At 33.5% G+C, this 12,306-nt stretch overlaps 1 protein-coding gene and 1 pseudogene across 1 annotated transcript; one reads left to right on the top strand and one right to left on the bottom strand.

Annotated features, from left to right (window-relative positions):
• Nucleotides 1–5,166: 5,166 nt before the first annotated feature.
• LOC149497741 (uncharacterized) lies at nt 5,167–5,971 on the top strand (annotated as a pseudogene).
• Nucleotides 5,972–9,289: 3,318 nt separating this feature from the next.
• On the bottom strand, nt 9,290–10,692 carry LOC149497740 (uncharacterized). The gene has a single exon (XM_089718742.1). The coding sequence runs from the start codon at nt 10,591–10,593 to the stop codon at nt 9,553–9,555; it is 1,041 nt and encodes a 346-aa protein (XP_089574868.1). The 5' UTR covers nt 10,594–10,692; the 3' UTR covers nt 9,290–9,552.
• Nucleotides 10,693–12,306: the final 1,614 nt, after the last annotated feature.

Here is a 12,306-nt window from a genome sequence, read left to right as displayed (position 1 = left end):
AAAATTAAGGAAGAGAAGGAAATTCTGCAGAAAAAGAAAAAGCTGCAGATTTTGTGAGTGTGAAGAAACAATTAATTTCTTATTAATTCCATTACAGCATAATGTAAACATTTATAGTAGAGCTAGTCTAAAGTTTGTTCACCAACCTTCCATAAGTCAAGGAAGGTTGTTCACCAAACCTACCTAAAAGCAAGGTAGTTCACCTACCTCTTGACTTCAACAAAATACAACAAAATCTAAATGACTTTAACAAAATACCTCCAAAAATTGTCAACAACACTTGCATCAATAGCTGTAGCTATAACTTTAACACTCCTCCTTGATGCAAGAGTTGAGACAAACACCAAGTCTATTCCTAAGAAATTCAAATCTTGGTTTTTGCAATGCCTTGGTGAAAATATCTGCTGTTTGGTCTTCAGAATTGCAATGAATAATCTGAATTTCATTTTCCTTTTCAGCTTCACGAATTGCATGATACTTGATTTTGATATGCTTGGTTTTTCCATGGAAGATTGGATTTTTAACCATAGCAACAGCTAATTTGTTGTCACAAAGTATTTTAGTTGGATTTTCTTGCTGAAAATTCAGATCAACTAATACCTTTCTCAACCATATAGCTTGGTTTACAGCAGCAGATGCTGCAACATACTCTGCTTCTGCAGTTGATTGAGCAACTGAAGCTTGCTTTCTTGTTCCCCAGCAAATGACAGCAGAATCAAGTGAAAAACAAAAACCAGTAGTGCTCTTCATATCGTCCAATGAACCAGCCCAATCACTGTCTGAGAACTCCAATAACTTCACACCATTTAATCTTCTATAAAACAAACCAAATTCAGCAGTCCCTTGCACATATCTCAAAACTCGTTTGGCTGCTATAAGATGATTTTCAGTTGGAGAATTCATGAATCTCGACAGTAAATTTGTTGCAAACATGATATCTGGTCTTGTTACAGATAAATACAACAAAGAACCAACCATGCTCCTATAAGTTGAAGCATCTATAGAGTGAGAACCATCATCCTTTTGCAATTTTATTCCATGGGCTATAGGTGTACTCACTGGTTTGCATTTGCTAAGTTCAAACCTTTTAAGCAGCTCCCAAGCAAATTTCTTTTGTGAAATAAAAATCCCTTGCTCATCTTGAGCAATTTCAATCCCAAGGAAATAGCACATTAAGCCAAGATCATTCATCTCAAAAACCTGCTGCATCTTCAATCTGAATTCTTGAATTAATTGTAAATTGTTACCTGTGACAAGTAGATCGTCAACATACACAGAAACGATAAGCACATCACTTCCTTGTTGAGTTACGTAAAGTGTTGCCTCATTCAAGCTTCGTTTAAAACCCAAATTCAGCAAGTAATGATCAATCTTGGCATACCAGGCCCTTGGGGCCTGTTTTAAACCATAGAGTGCTTTCTTCAACAAACACACTCTATTGCTTCCATCATTAAAACCTTCAGGCTGCTCAATATACACTTCTTCCTTCAAAGAACCATTTAAGAAAGCTGATTTCACATCCAATTGAAAGACTTGCCAACCTTCACTTGCTGCTAGTGCCAAAATCAATCTAATAGTGTCAAATCTTGCAACTGGTGCAAAGGTTTCTGTAAAATCAACCCCTTGCTGTTGAACGTAGCCTTTAACAACATATCTTGCTTTGTGCTTATTGATGGAGCCATCAGAATTTAATTTCAATTTGAATACCCATTTAGTTCCAATTACATGCTTATTCAATGGTCTAGGAACTAAAATCCATGTTTCGTTCTTCATAATCATCTTCAACTCCTCCTCCATGGCAGCTCTCCACTCAGGCAATTTTAAGGCTTCATCCACCTGAGTTGGTTCAAGTGAGACAACATTACATCTGCTGTAAATTTCCTCTAGGGATCTAGTTCCTCTAATTGCATAATCATCTTCATTTGATTCTTCTTCATTGTCAACTGGAAGTTCTTGCTCTTGCTGAAAATCAAGAATTGATTTAGAATTTTCTGGTTCCATTTTACTCCAATCCCATTCACCTTTCTCATCGAATTTGACACTCCTGCTGACATACACCTGTTTAGTAACAGGATTCAAAATTCTGTAGGCTTTGGATTCACTACTGTAGCCTACTAAAATTCCTTTTTCAGCTCGTTGATCCAATTTCCCTCTTTTTGCATTTGGAATAAACGAATAACATATGCTTCCAAAGATTTTGAGATGACCAACCGATGGTGTAACTCCAAACCAGCTTTCGAAAGGAGTTTTTCCATCAATAGCTTTGGTTGGAAGCCGATTTTGAAGATATACAGCAGTGTTTACAGCTTCAGCCCAAAGAACTTTGGGTAGATTTTTCCCAAACAAGAGACATCTCGCCATATTCATCACAGATCGATTCTTTCTTTCACTTACACCATTTTGTTGAGGTGTGTAAGCTACTGTTAATTGATGGTGAATGCCAGCTTCTTGCAAATATTGCTTGAATTGATTGGATGTAAATTCAGCCCCATTATCAGATCTTAAAATCTTGATTGGGGAGCCAGCTTGATTCTCTACCATTGATTTAAACTTCAAGAACATTTTGAAAACTTCAGATTTGAATTGGAGGAAATATACCCAGCAGAATCTGGTGTAGTCATCAATAAACAATAGAAAATACTTGCTGCCATTGTAAGATGAGACACTCATAGGGCCACACACATCAGTGTGTATTAATTCAAGTTTCATAGAAGCTCTCCATGCTTGATCAGATGGAAATGGTGTTTGGCTGAGTTTGCCTAACTGACATATTTCACATATACTGCTGTCTTCTTCAACTATAGATGGCAAATCAGCAACTAACTTCTTGGATTGTAGCAATTTTAATGAATTGAGATTGGTGTGACCAAGTCTCTTATGCCACAAATCAGATTCTTCTTTATGACTCAAGCAAGATTCTTCTTTGAAGTCTCTTAAATTTAGAGGAAAGCTTCTCCGTTTCATTTTGACAGCAAATAACTTTGAGCCAGAAGGATCACTTATTTCACAAGTTTTATCTTTAAATAGCAAACTGTAATTCTTATCCAGCAATTGACCAACCGAAAACAAGCTTTGATTTAGTTCCGGTACGTAAAGAACATCGGAAACAAGCTTTGTACCTGAAGGAGTTTGTACAAACACATCTGCTTTGCCTTTGACATCAACAAGCCTACCATCTCCAAGTCTGACTTTTGAAGAATAGGTTGGATCCAAGCTATCGAAATTCACCAAGTTTGGTGTCATGTGGTTAGTGCAGCCACTATCAACAAGCCATGCTTCTTTAGCTTCAATTGAGACACCACATTTTTCAATTTCATTTACTGCAAATAGTTGTTCTTCATACTTTTCAGAATTTTCGGTGACTTGTGCATGATGATGGGCTTGTGTTTGCTGATTCTGGTTTGTAGAACAAACTTTCTCGGTGTGACCAAATTGCTTACACACCTTACATTGAGCTCCAGGTCTGAACCAGCAGTAGTTCTCAGTGTGGTTTGTTTTTTTGCAATGTGGACAAGGTGGAAATCTGTCCTTCCTCCAATTTTTTCTGAAATTCTTCTTCATTTTTGGTTTTCTGTCAGTTTGCTGGCCTCTTGAACCTCCTTCTTGCATTTTTGTTTTATGAGTCACAACAAGGGCCTTCTCTCCAATGGTTTCTTCTTCCCTATAGGCTTTTCTTTGTTCTACAGCTTGTAGAGCATTTGAAAGCACATTTAAGGATATTTGTGACATGTCCCAAGTTTCTTCAAGAGAAGAAATCTTGGCTTCAAATTTTTCAGGGAGAGTCACCATAACTTTCTCCACAATTCTCTTCTCTTCTAACTCTTCTCCCAACAATCGAATTTGGTTTACAATTTTCATAACTCTATCAATGTAATCTTTCACCTTTTCATTGTCCTTCATTTTCAACATTTCAAATTCTTTTCTTAAATTGAATATCTGCATCTGTCTAGTTTTTTCAGATCCATGATACTCAATTTTTAACTTTTCCCAAGCTTCATGTGCTGTCTCACATGTCATAATCTTGGTGAAGATAGGATCTGCAACAGCTGCATGGATATAGGACAGAGCTTTTGGAGCCTTAGCAACCTCTTCTTCATGTTGTCTAATCTGCTGAAGGGTTGGATTTTGATTAAGAGGTGGAGGTACTCTGTTTTCCTCCACATACTGCCATAATCCAAGCCCCTTGAAATAAGCTCTCATCTTCACAGCCCAAACATGATAGTTTTCCCCATTAAAATGAGGTGGTGAAAGAGACATGCTGCTGGAAGCCATTTGAGGAAAAGCAAATAAATAGAAAAACTTCACAAATTCTGGTTTATTTGGTGGCTTTCTCTATGACTTTCACTCAAACACACACACAGCCCTTTGAGATCAAGGTTGCTCTGATACCACTTGTTGGTTTAGAAGAGCAGAAAATTAAGGAAGAGAAGGAAATTCTGCAGAAAAAGAAAAAGCTGCAGATTTTGTGAGTGTGAAGAAACAATTAATTTCTTATTAATTCCATTACAGCATAATGTAAACATTTATAGTAGAGCTAGTCTAAAGTTTGTTCACCAACCTTCCATAAGTCAAGGAAGGTTGTTCACCAAACCTACCTAAAAGCAAGGTAGTTCACCTACCTCTTAACTTCAACAAAATACAACAAAATCTAAATGACTTTAACAAAATACCTCCAAAAATTGTCAACAACACTTGCATCAATAGCTGTAGCTATAACTTTAACAGGTTCTAAATGGCTCCAACTATAATCTTTGGGTTAAGGAATGAAAGTTGCTTGATAGGTCGCTGGCTTTGGCATATTGTTACCAGAGATATCACTAAGCCAACAAGAGAGAAAGATGAAACTGATGCAAAATTATTTGAGCGTCTTGAGGATTGGGAAAGTAAAAATCATCAGATCATCACTTGGTTTCGCAATGCCTCTGTCCTATTCATTCATATCCAATATGCTGATTATGACTCTGCAAAAGAAATCTAGGATTTTTTGGCTAATTGATATCAAACCACTGGGCTTGCCCACTATTATCAGTTATGGACTACTTTTCATAATCTGAAATAAGAAATATGCCAATCTGTAAATGATTTTCTTGCCCAGGTTCAACCAGTTTGGAATCAAATATCTCAGGCAAAAATCAGTGAGGATATCTTCATCTCATTCAAGTTTTAATGGCTCTCCGATCAGAATATGAGGCTATTAAAGCATCCCTGCTACATCGAAATCCACTCCCTTCATTGTATATTGTTATTCAAGAGATTGTTTTGAATAGACTCATCTCGGTTTGGATAAAACTCCTCAATTTGAAACAGCTCTTGCAACTACTCGATTCTCACATCAGAAATCTGACAGTTAACTCTATAAGAACTGTAATCAAATTGGTCATGTTTTTTCTTATTGTCCAACTCTAGAATGCAGATATTGTCATAGTTATGGGAATATTCTTGAAAATTATCCCAAATGCCCTCTAAGACCAAAAAGAGGAAATTCTAAATGCAAGAATGTCTCTAAGACTGGATCTTCCTCTGTCATTATTGTTGCTGCTATTAAGGGTTCTCTTGTCATCAACATGAGTGATATTGAGGCACTACTCAAATAGGTTATTTCTTCCAATTCCCCTGCTGTCATGTCTGCCATTATGAGTAATTTTTATTGGCTTTTTGACTCTGCATGTTGCAATCAAATGACCACTAATCTTAAATTTTTGTCTTATGCAAAATCTATATCTTCCTTACCACCAATCCATACTGCAAATGGTACTAAAATGAACATCACATATACTGGTCATGTGTTTACCTCGAATCTTCATCTTCCTGACACCTATTATATCCCCAATTTAATACTCAATCTTATCTCTGTTGGTCAACCGTGTGAAAAAGGACTTCATGTTATTTTTTCTCCCCTTAATGTCCAGATATAGGATCTGCAAACGGGACAGATTCTTAGGACAGATCGCAGGGTGGGACAATTATTTGAGCTTGCATCTTTACATCTTCCTCAAAGACTTGTGTCTGCAGCTACAATCCCCAATTCCTCTATTCACCAATGACATCTTCCTCTTGGTCATGCCTCAGCCAGTAAAATGCAACCTTTAATTTCTCATGGATTATTAGGATCTACTAAGTTTGAATCATTGAATTGTTTAAATTGTTAGCTTGCAAAACAACCTGCATTGTCTTTTTCTCATAGTGATACTAATTCAGACACTTCTTTTGGCTTAATTCATTCTGACATTTGGGGTCCTCTCCTATTTCTTTAATGAATGGTTTTCGATATTTTGTATTATTTATTGATGATTATTCTCGTTTTACTTAGATATATTTTTTGAAAAATCGATCTGAGCTATCACAAATTTATATCACATTTGCAAAAATGATTAAAACTCAGTTCTCTTGTGATATTAAAATTCTCTGGATAGACAATGCAATGGAATATCGGGATTTTTCTTTACTTCAGTTTCTTAGTCAACAAGGCACCGTTGTTCAATGTTCTTGTCCTCACACCTCTCAATAGAATGGGTGAGCTGAATGCAAACATTGTCATATTCTTGATTCTGTCCGTGCCCTTCTTCTTTCTGCCTCATGTCCAGAAAAGTTTTGAGGAGACTTATATTATTAATTGCCTTCCTACTTTGGTTCTTCATAAATTATCTCCGGTTGAAAAGTTGTTTGGACAAGCTCTTGACTATTCGATTCTTAAACCTTTTGGATGTGCTTCTTTTATCCTTTTACAACCTCACGAACACAAAAGGTATCGTTGTTGGGATCCTGTTTCCAACAAGTTACGCATCTCCTGTCATGTTACCCTATGGGAAAATACTATGTTCTCTTCTCTTTCCAAATTTCATCACTCTATTAATACTGACTCTATATTTTTCACTAACTTCTCCAATGAGTTGTTTCCAAGTCCTGATCCAAGTGATTTTGATATACTCAATATCAGCCCACTCCCAATGCCCCTATTGAATCTGCACCAATTGTTGATCTGTACTTGTGACTGCATCTCCTCCTCTTCATCGTTCGACACAGGTAAAAGAAACTCCTCAATATCTTTCTGATTTCCACTGTTACTCTACTATTGCAACCCTTCGTGAGCCTCATTCTTATCGCGAGGCAAATACTGACCCTATTTGGTAGCAAGCTATGACTGAAGAACTTTAGGCTTTAGAGAAAACTCATACTTGGGATTTAGTTGATCTACCACCAAACAAGACCCCTATTGGTTGCAAATGGATCTATAAAATCAAGACCCGCTTTGATGGCACAGTTGAACGCTACTAAGCTGTTGAATGCTACAAAGCTTGCTTAGTAGCCAAAGGGTACACTCAAGAGTATGGTATCGACTATGAAGAAACTTTTGCTCTAGTAGCTGCTTAACATCCGTTTGCAGTCTCTTAGCTATTGCTGTAGTACGTAAGTGGACACTTTTCCAGATGGGTGTAAAAAATTATTTTCTTCATGATGATCTAACGAAAGAGGTATATATGCATCCTCCCCTTAGTTATCATTCTCCTTATAAGGTTTGCAGACTTCGGCGAGACTTATATGGATTAAAATAACCTCCTCGGGCCTGTTTGCCAAATTTAGTTCCATTCTTGTTCAATTTGGTTTTCTCTCTAGTCCACATGACTCTACATTATTCACTTGCCGAAGTAAGTGCGGAATTGTAATTTTGTTGCTTTAAGTTGATGATATGATAATAACAAGTGATGATTCCTTTGGTATATCAGAACTACAACATTATCTCAACCAGCATTTTGAAATGAAATACCTAGATTCTCTTAGCTATTCTTTGGGTATTGAAGTTTCTCAAAGTTTAGACGGCTATTATCTTTCTCAAGCCAAGTATGCATCCGATTTACTTTCTCGAGCAGGCATTACTAATAGCAAAACAGTATCAACCCCAATGGAGCTAAATTGCAAACTTAAACCCCTTGATGGCACTCCTCTTGATGATCCTACCTTATATCGATAGCTTGTTGGGAGTCTTATTTATCTCACTATTACTCGACCTGATATTTCATATATTGTTCATTTGGTTAGCCAGTTTATGTTTGCTCCTCGCTCAACTCATTTCTCTACAGTACTACGAATTCTTCGTTATTTCAAAGGAACTCTTTTTCATGGTTTACACTTTTCTGCTACCTCCTCCCTCATATTATCTGGCTACTCTGATGCTGATTGGACTGGTGATCTGACAGATCGTCACTTCACAACCAGTTATTGTTTCTTTTTGGGTGATTCCCTTATCTCCTAGCATAGCAAAAAAACAAACTGTTGTTGCAAAATAATAATAAAGAAATACGAAAGAAATATAATAAAGAAAAATTATCAAAATAAAGTATTAGGGTAAAATAATTCATTTTGCTTTTTAGTGATAAATTTAAATTAAATGGACTTAATTATACAAAAATTTTAATTCAGATATTAAAATAAACAATAATTATTATGAAGATTAGATTAAATTGCATATTGAGGCAAATACAAGAGTTCTTTTTTTTTTTTTTCTTATAATAAAACTAACATCTAATTATATTAGAAAAAAAATGTTCGTAGGTCATTAAAAGCGTCATTGTTAATAATCTAATATTTAATATTTTTTTATACAATAAAATTAAAAGTTAAATGATTACATAAAATTATTGGTGGTTCTAAAAGTAGAGCAGATTTTAAAATTTTCAGTAGGACACAAAAGGTGCTTCAGCCCTTGTCTGCGACCTGTTTGCTAAAGTATGGAGACAAATAAAATAAGGGAACTAAAACTACAAAATTCTTTGAGCAAATTTAGCCCTTAAATACGTTTTTTTTTTTTTTTTGATTGATAGAAAAGTCTGATACAAATATGGCAACCTCCTGTGACCGCATAACAATTCTTCTACCTTAAAATCTCACTTCAACTTTCGCTTTGAGAACTTTTAGAGCAGCTTAGTAGCTTTTTCACAAGCAGGTCATCATTTACTACCAACTCCAGAGTAGTGGCATCTGCAGAAAACCCTTTGCCAACCATTTCGTCAATAAATTGTTTTGCCATGGACACATCTTTGTGTCGGAGATATCCTTGGATAATCACATTATAAGAGCAACTGTCTGGTAAGCAACCATTCCCTTCCATTTTCCTGAACACCATCAATGCTTCATGTAGTAATCCTTCTTTACTAAGTCCATTAACCATTATAGTGTATGTGCAAACATCAGGCTGCAACCTTTCTATGGAAAGTCTAAAAAACAGTTCCTTTGCATCTTTAATCTTTCCAGCTTTGAACATACCATCAATTAGGTGTTATAAACAATATGGTGAGGCTTCAATAAGTTCTTTTGCATTTCATGAAATAGATCCAACGCCATATCAAGACACATATGCTTACAAAATTGAGTAGGTTACATTATCTGGAGAACGGCCACTAGCACACAAGTTTTTTGAAAAACTTATGCGCAGCCCTAGGGCTCTTTGCTTTACACAAGACATGTATAAGAGAATTATAAGTGAAATCGTTAGGCATCAAGCCTTTGCAAGGCATTTCATCAAGAAGCCGCATTGCCTCATCTATCCTTTTTCTCTTACAGTAACAATGAACCCTTGCGTACCATCAGGTCAAATATTTCTCTAGTTTGATCTACTTGGTTGTGTAGACAATATCCATCCATCAATGAACTGTAGGTGATAACATCAGGCTCTGTTCCTCCCTGCATCATCAATTTGATTACATCACGAGTTTTTGAAACCTTTCCTTCCTTACAAAGTCCATCGACCAAAGTACTGAAGGTAATTAAATCTGGTGTGATGTTTGCTCTCAACATTTGGTTAAGGAATATAAAAGCTTCCTTCCACCTGCTTGACATACACAGACCACGGATTAAGGTGCTGTAGGTCACAAAATTAGGTAAGATACCTTTGCTCTTTATTTTGAAGAAGAGGTCTAATGCCTCAGTAACAAATCTATCCTTGCAGAGGCTGTCAATGATAGCATTATATGATACCACATCAGGCTCGCAGCCTTTCTTGATCATTCTTTTCAAAACACCAAAAGCCACATTGGTTTTCCCAATCTTACACAGACCATTTACAATCACAGTATAGGTATAAACATTGGGTTTATACCCTTTTTCAACAATATCATCAAACAAATCCACAGCTTCAACAAATTTATCCTCTCTACAAAGCCCGTGGATTAAGGTAGTAAGCCTTATAATGTTAGGCTTAAAACCAAGTTTGAAAAGTTTCCCCATAAGAGAATACCCAAAATCCACACAGTCTAGGTGGCGGAAGCAATTAATCAAAATATTAAAAGAACAAATATCGTGTGAAATTCCAAACATTTCCATCTGTTTAGACAGAGAAATGACAGTAGCATAATGTTTCATTCGAACAAGTGCAGATAATATTTTATTCAGTTCCATAACGGGAGGTGAGCGATTACTACGAAGGATCAAATCAAAAGAAGCCAAAGCATCGTCAATGTTCTGGAATGAATCAGATTTGATTTTACCTCTCAAATGCGTACTGCTGGTAGAAGTACTATAAGAAAGAGAATCAAAAATACCCATTAGAGGATGAAGACGAAAATTAGTAAGGCATCTTCGGCTGCTTGTTGACATCATCGCATGAAGGCAATGAACCGATCTTGGGGAAAGATGGTTTGATCACTGACTACTGAGTGCTTTTTTCAATTGAATGAATCGATTGAGAGAATGAGAAGAGAAAGGGGCACTTCTTATCATCACAATAAAAAATAATTTATTTATTTATTTATTTAAAAAATACTAAAAGCATTTTAAGAATAAAATTTTGACAAGTAGCTTACCTAGGCTTTGTAAGTGTGTGTATATTTATCTTTCCACCAATGATAACTTGTAATAATTATATATTCCCTTGAAATATAGTTTGCTTTATTTCTTATACTTGGAAGAACTATATTAAAGTTATGTGATATTTTTATTTTTATTGTAAAATATAATTGTAATTAATATAATTTGATTACTATTTAATGAAAAAAAAAATTTGATAATTCTATAAATTATTCAATAATAATTTTGAAATTGGAATAAAACTAAATTTGCTTGTTGAATATAGTTAAAAATCACATTTTTAATAACTTTTACTCCAATTTCACATAAAAAAACCATTTTTTTTGAAAAAAAAAATATTTGATTTAAATAAAATATAAATAAAATAATTAAAAATAATAAATATTCTAGAAAAAATTTTATTTCATTACTTTTTTAAATGAAAGAGACAACACCGTTCTGTAATTTTATTTTATAATTGTTTGTTCTGTTTTTTTAAATAATTCATCTCCTTTCCTAATTTTTGATTTTTAAATAATTTTATCACTCAAAAATATCAAAATTATTATTTTATTTTTTTTTATAAAAATTGGGTTTTTCTATTCATGTATTGCAAAGTCGAGTGACAATTATATAAAAGTTAATTTTAGATAAATTATAAAGCTAAGCAAAATTATAATGCTATTTGTTGTCAAGAAAATATAAAACTTAAGTTAATTATACTATATATAAATGTGAAAATAGGAGGGAATGATAAAATTTCTGATATCACTTAATGAAATTTGAATATTGATCGATTAGAAAAATACATTTTATTAGTTGATTGGATATAATTTGTTAAATTTATTTTTTAAACAAATACATTTGAATAATTAAGCATTTCAAAATTTTAATTTTCTATTTTTTAAATTTATTTTTTATAAATATATATGACAATAAAATATTTAAGAATTTTATATTATATTTTTTAATATTTAATTCTATTTTTATTATAATTTAAAATATTTTAATTAGGAGCGAGATAAAAAAAGAAAAATATATATTTTTCATAATTTTTTTCTTCATGTTTGTATAATTTGATTGGATATATTTTTTAAAATAAATTTAAAAATAAAATATTAAAATTGAACGAATATAAATAACGAGTAAAAATGAATAATAATATAAAAATTTGAATGATTATGAATAACGGATATAATTAAAGTGTTTAAAGATATATTTGTTATTTGTGTATAGAAGAATATATAAATTGAATTTTACATGTCTAATGGGTAATGATAAGAAAAGCATGTTTTAAAAAATAAATTAATAAGAAAATTTGATTTTTTTTTAATATTCTTGCTTATATGCTTCTGTAATATTGAAATTTAAATTTTGTACATTTCAATATTTATAGAGACTTCATGAAAAATTAAATAAAAAATTAAAGTAAATTAATTAAGAAGTAATTTATATTAATTAAAGATTTAATAAAATTAATTAACGAGAATTAAAGATATAATAATTAGGAAGTAATTTATGTTAATT

The sequence above is a fragment of the Jatropha curcas genome, chromosome 3 (genome assembly GCF_041381405.1).
Source record: "Jatropha curcas cultivar XTBG-Jc1 chromosome 3, XTBG_Jcur_1.0, whole genome shotgun sequence".
In the NCBI taxonomy this organism is placed as follows: Eukaryota; Viridiplantae; Streptophyta; class Magnoliopsida; order Malpighiales; family Euphorbiaceae; genus Jatropha; species Jatropha curcas.
Note: the sequence above shows the minus strand (reverse complement) of the source record. Positions and strands in the feature narration are given on the sequence as shown.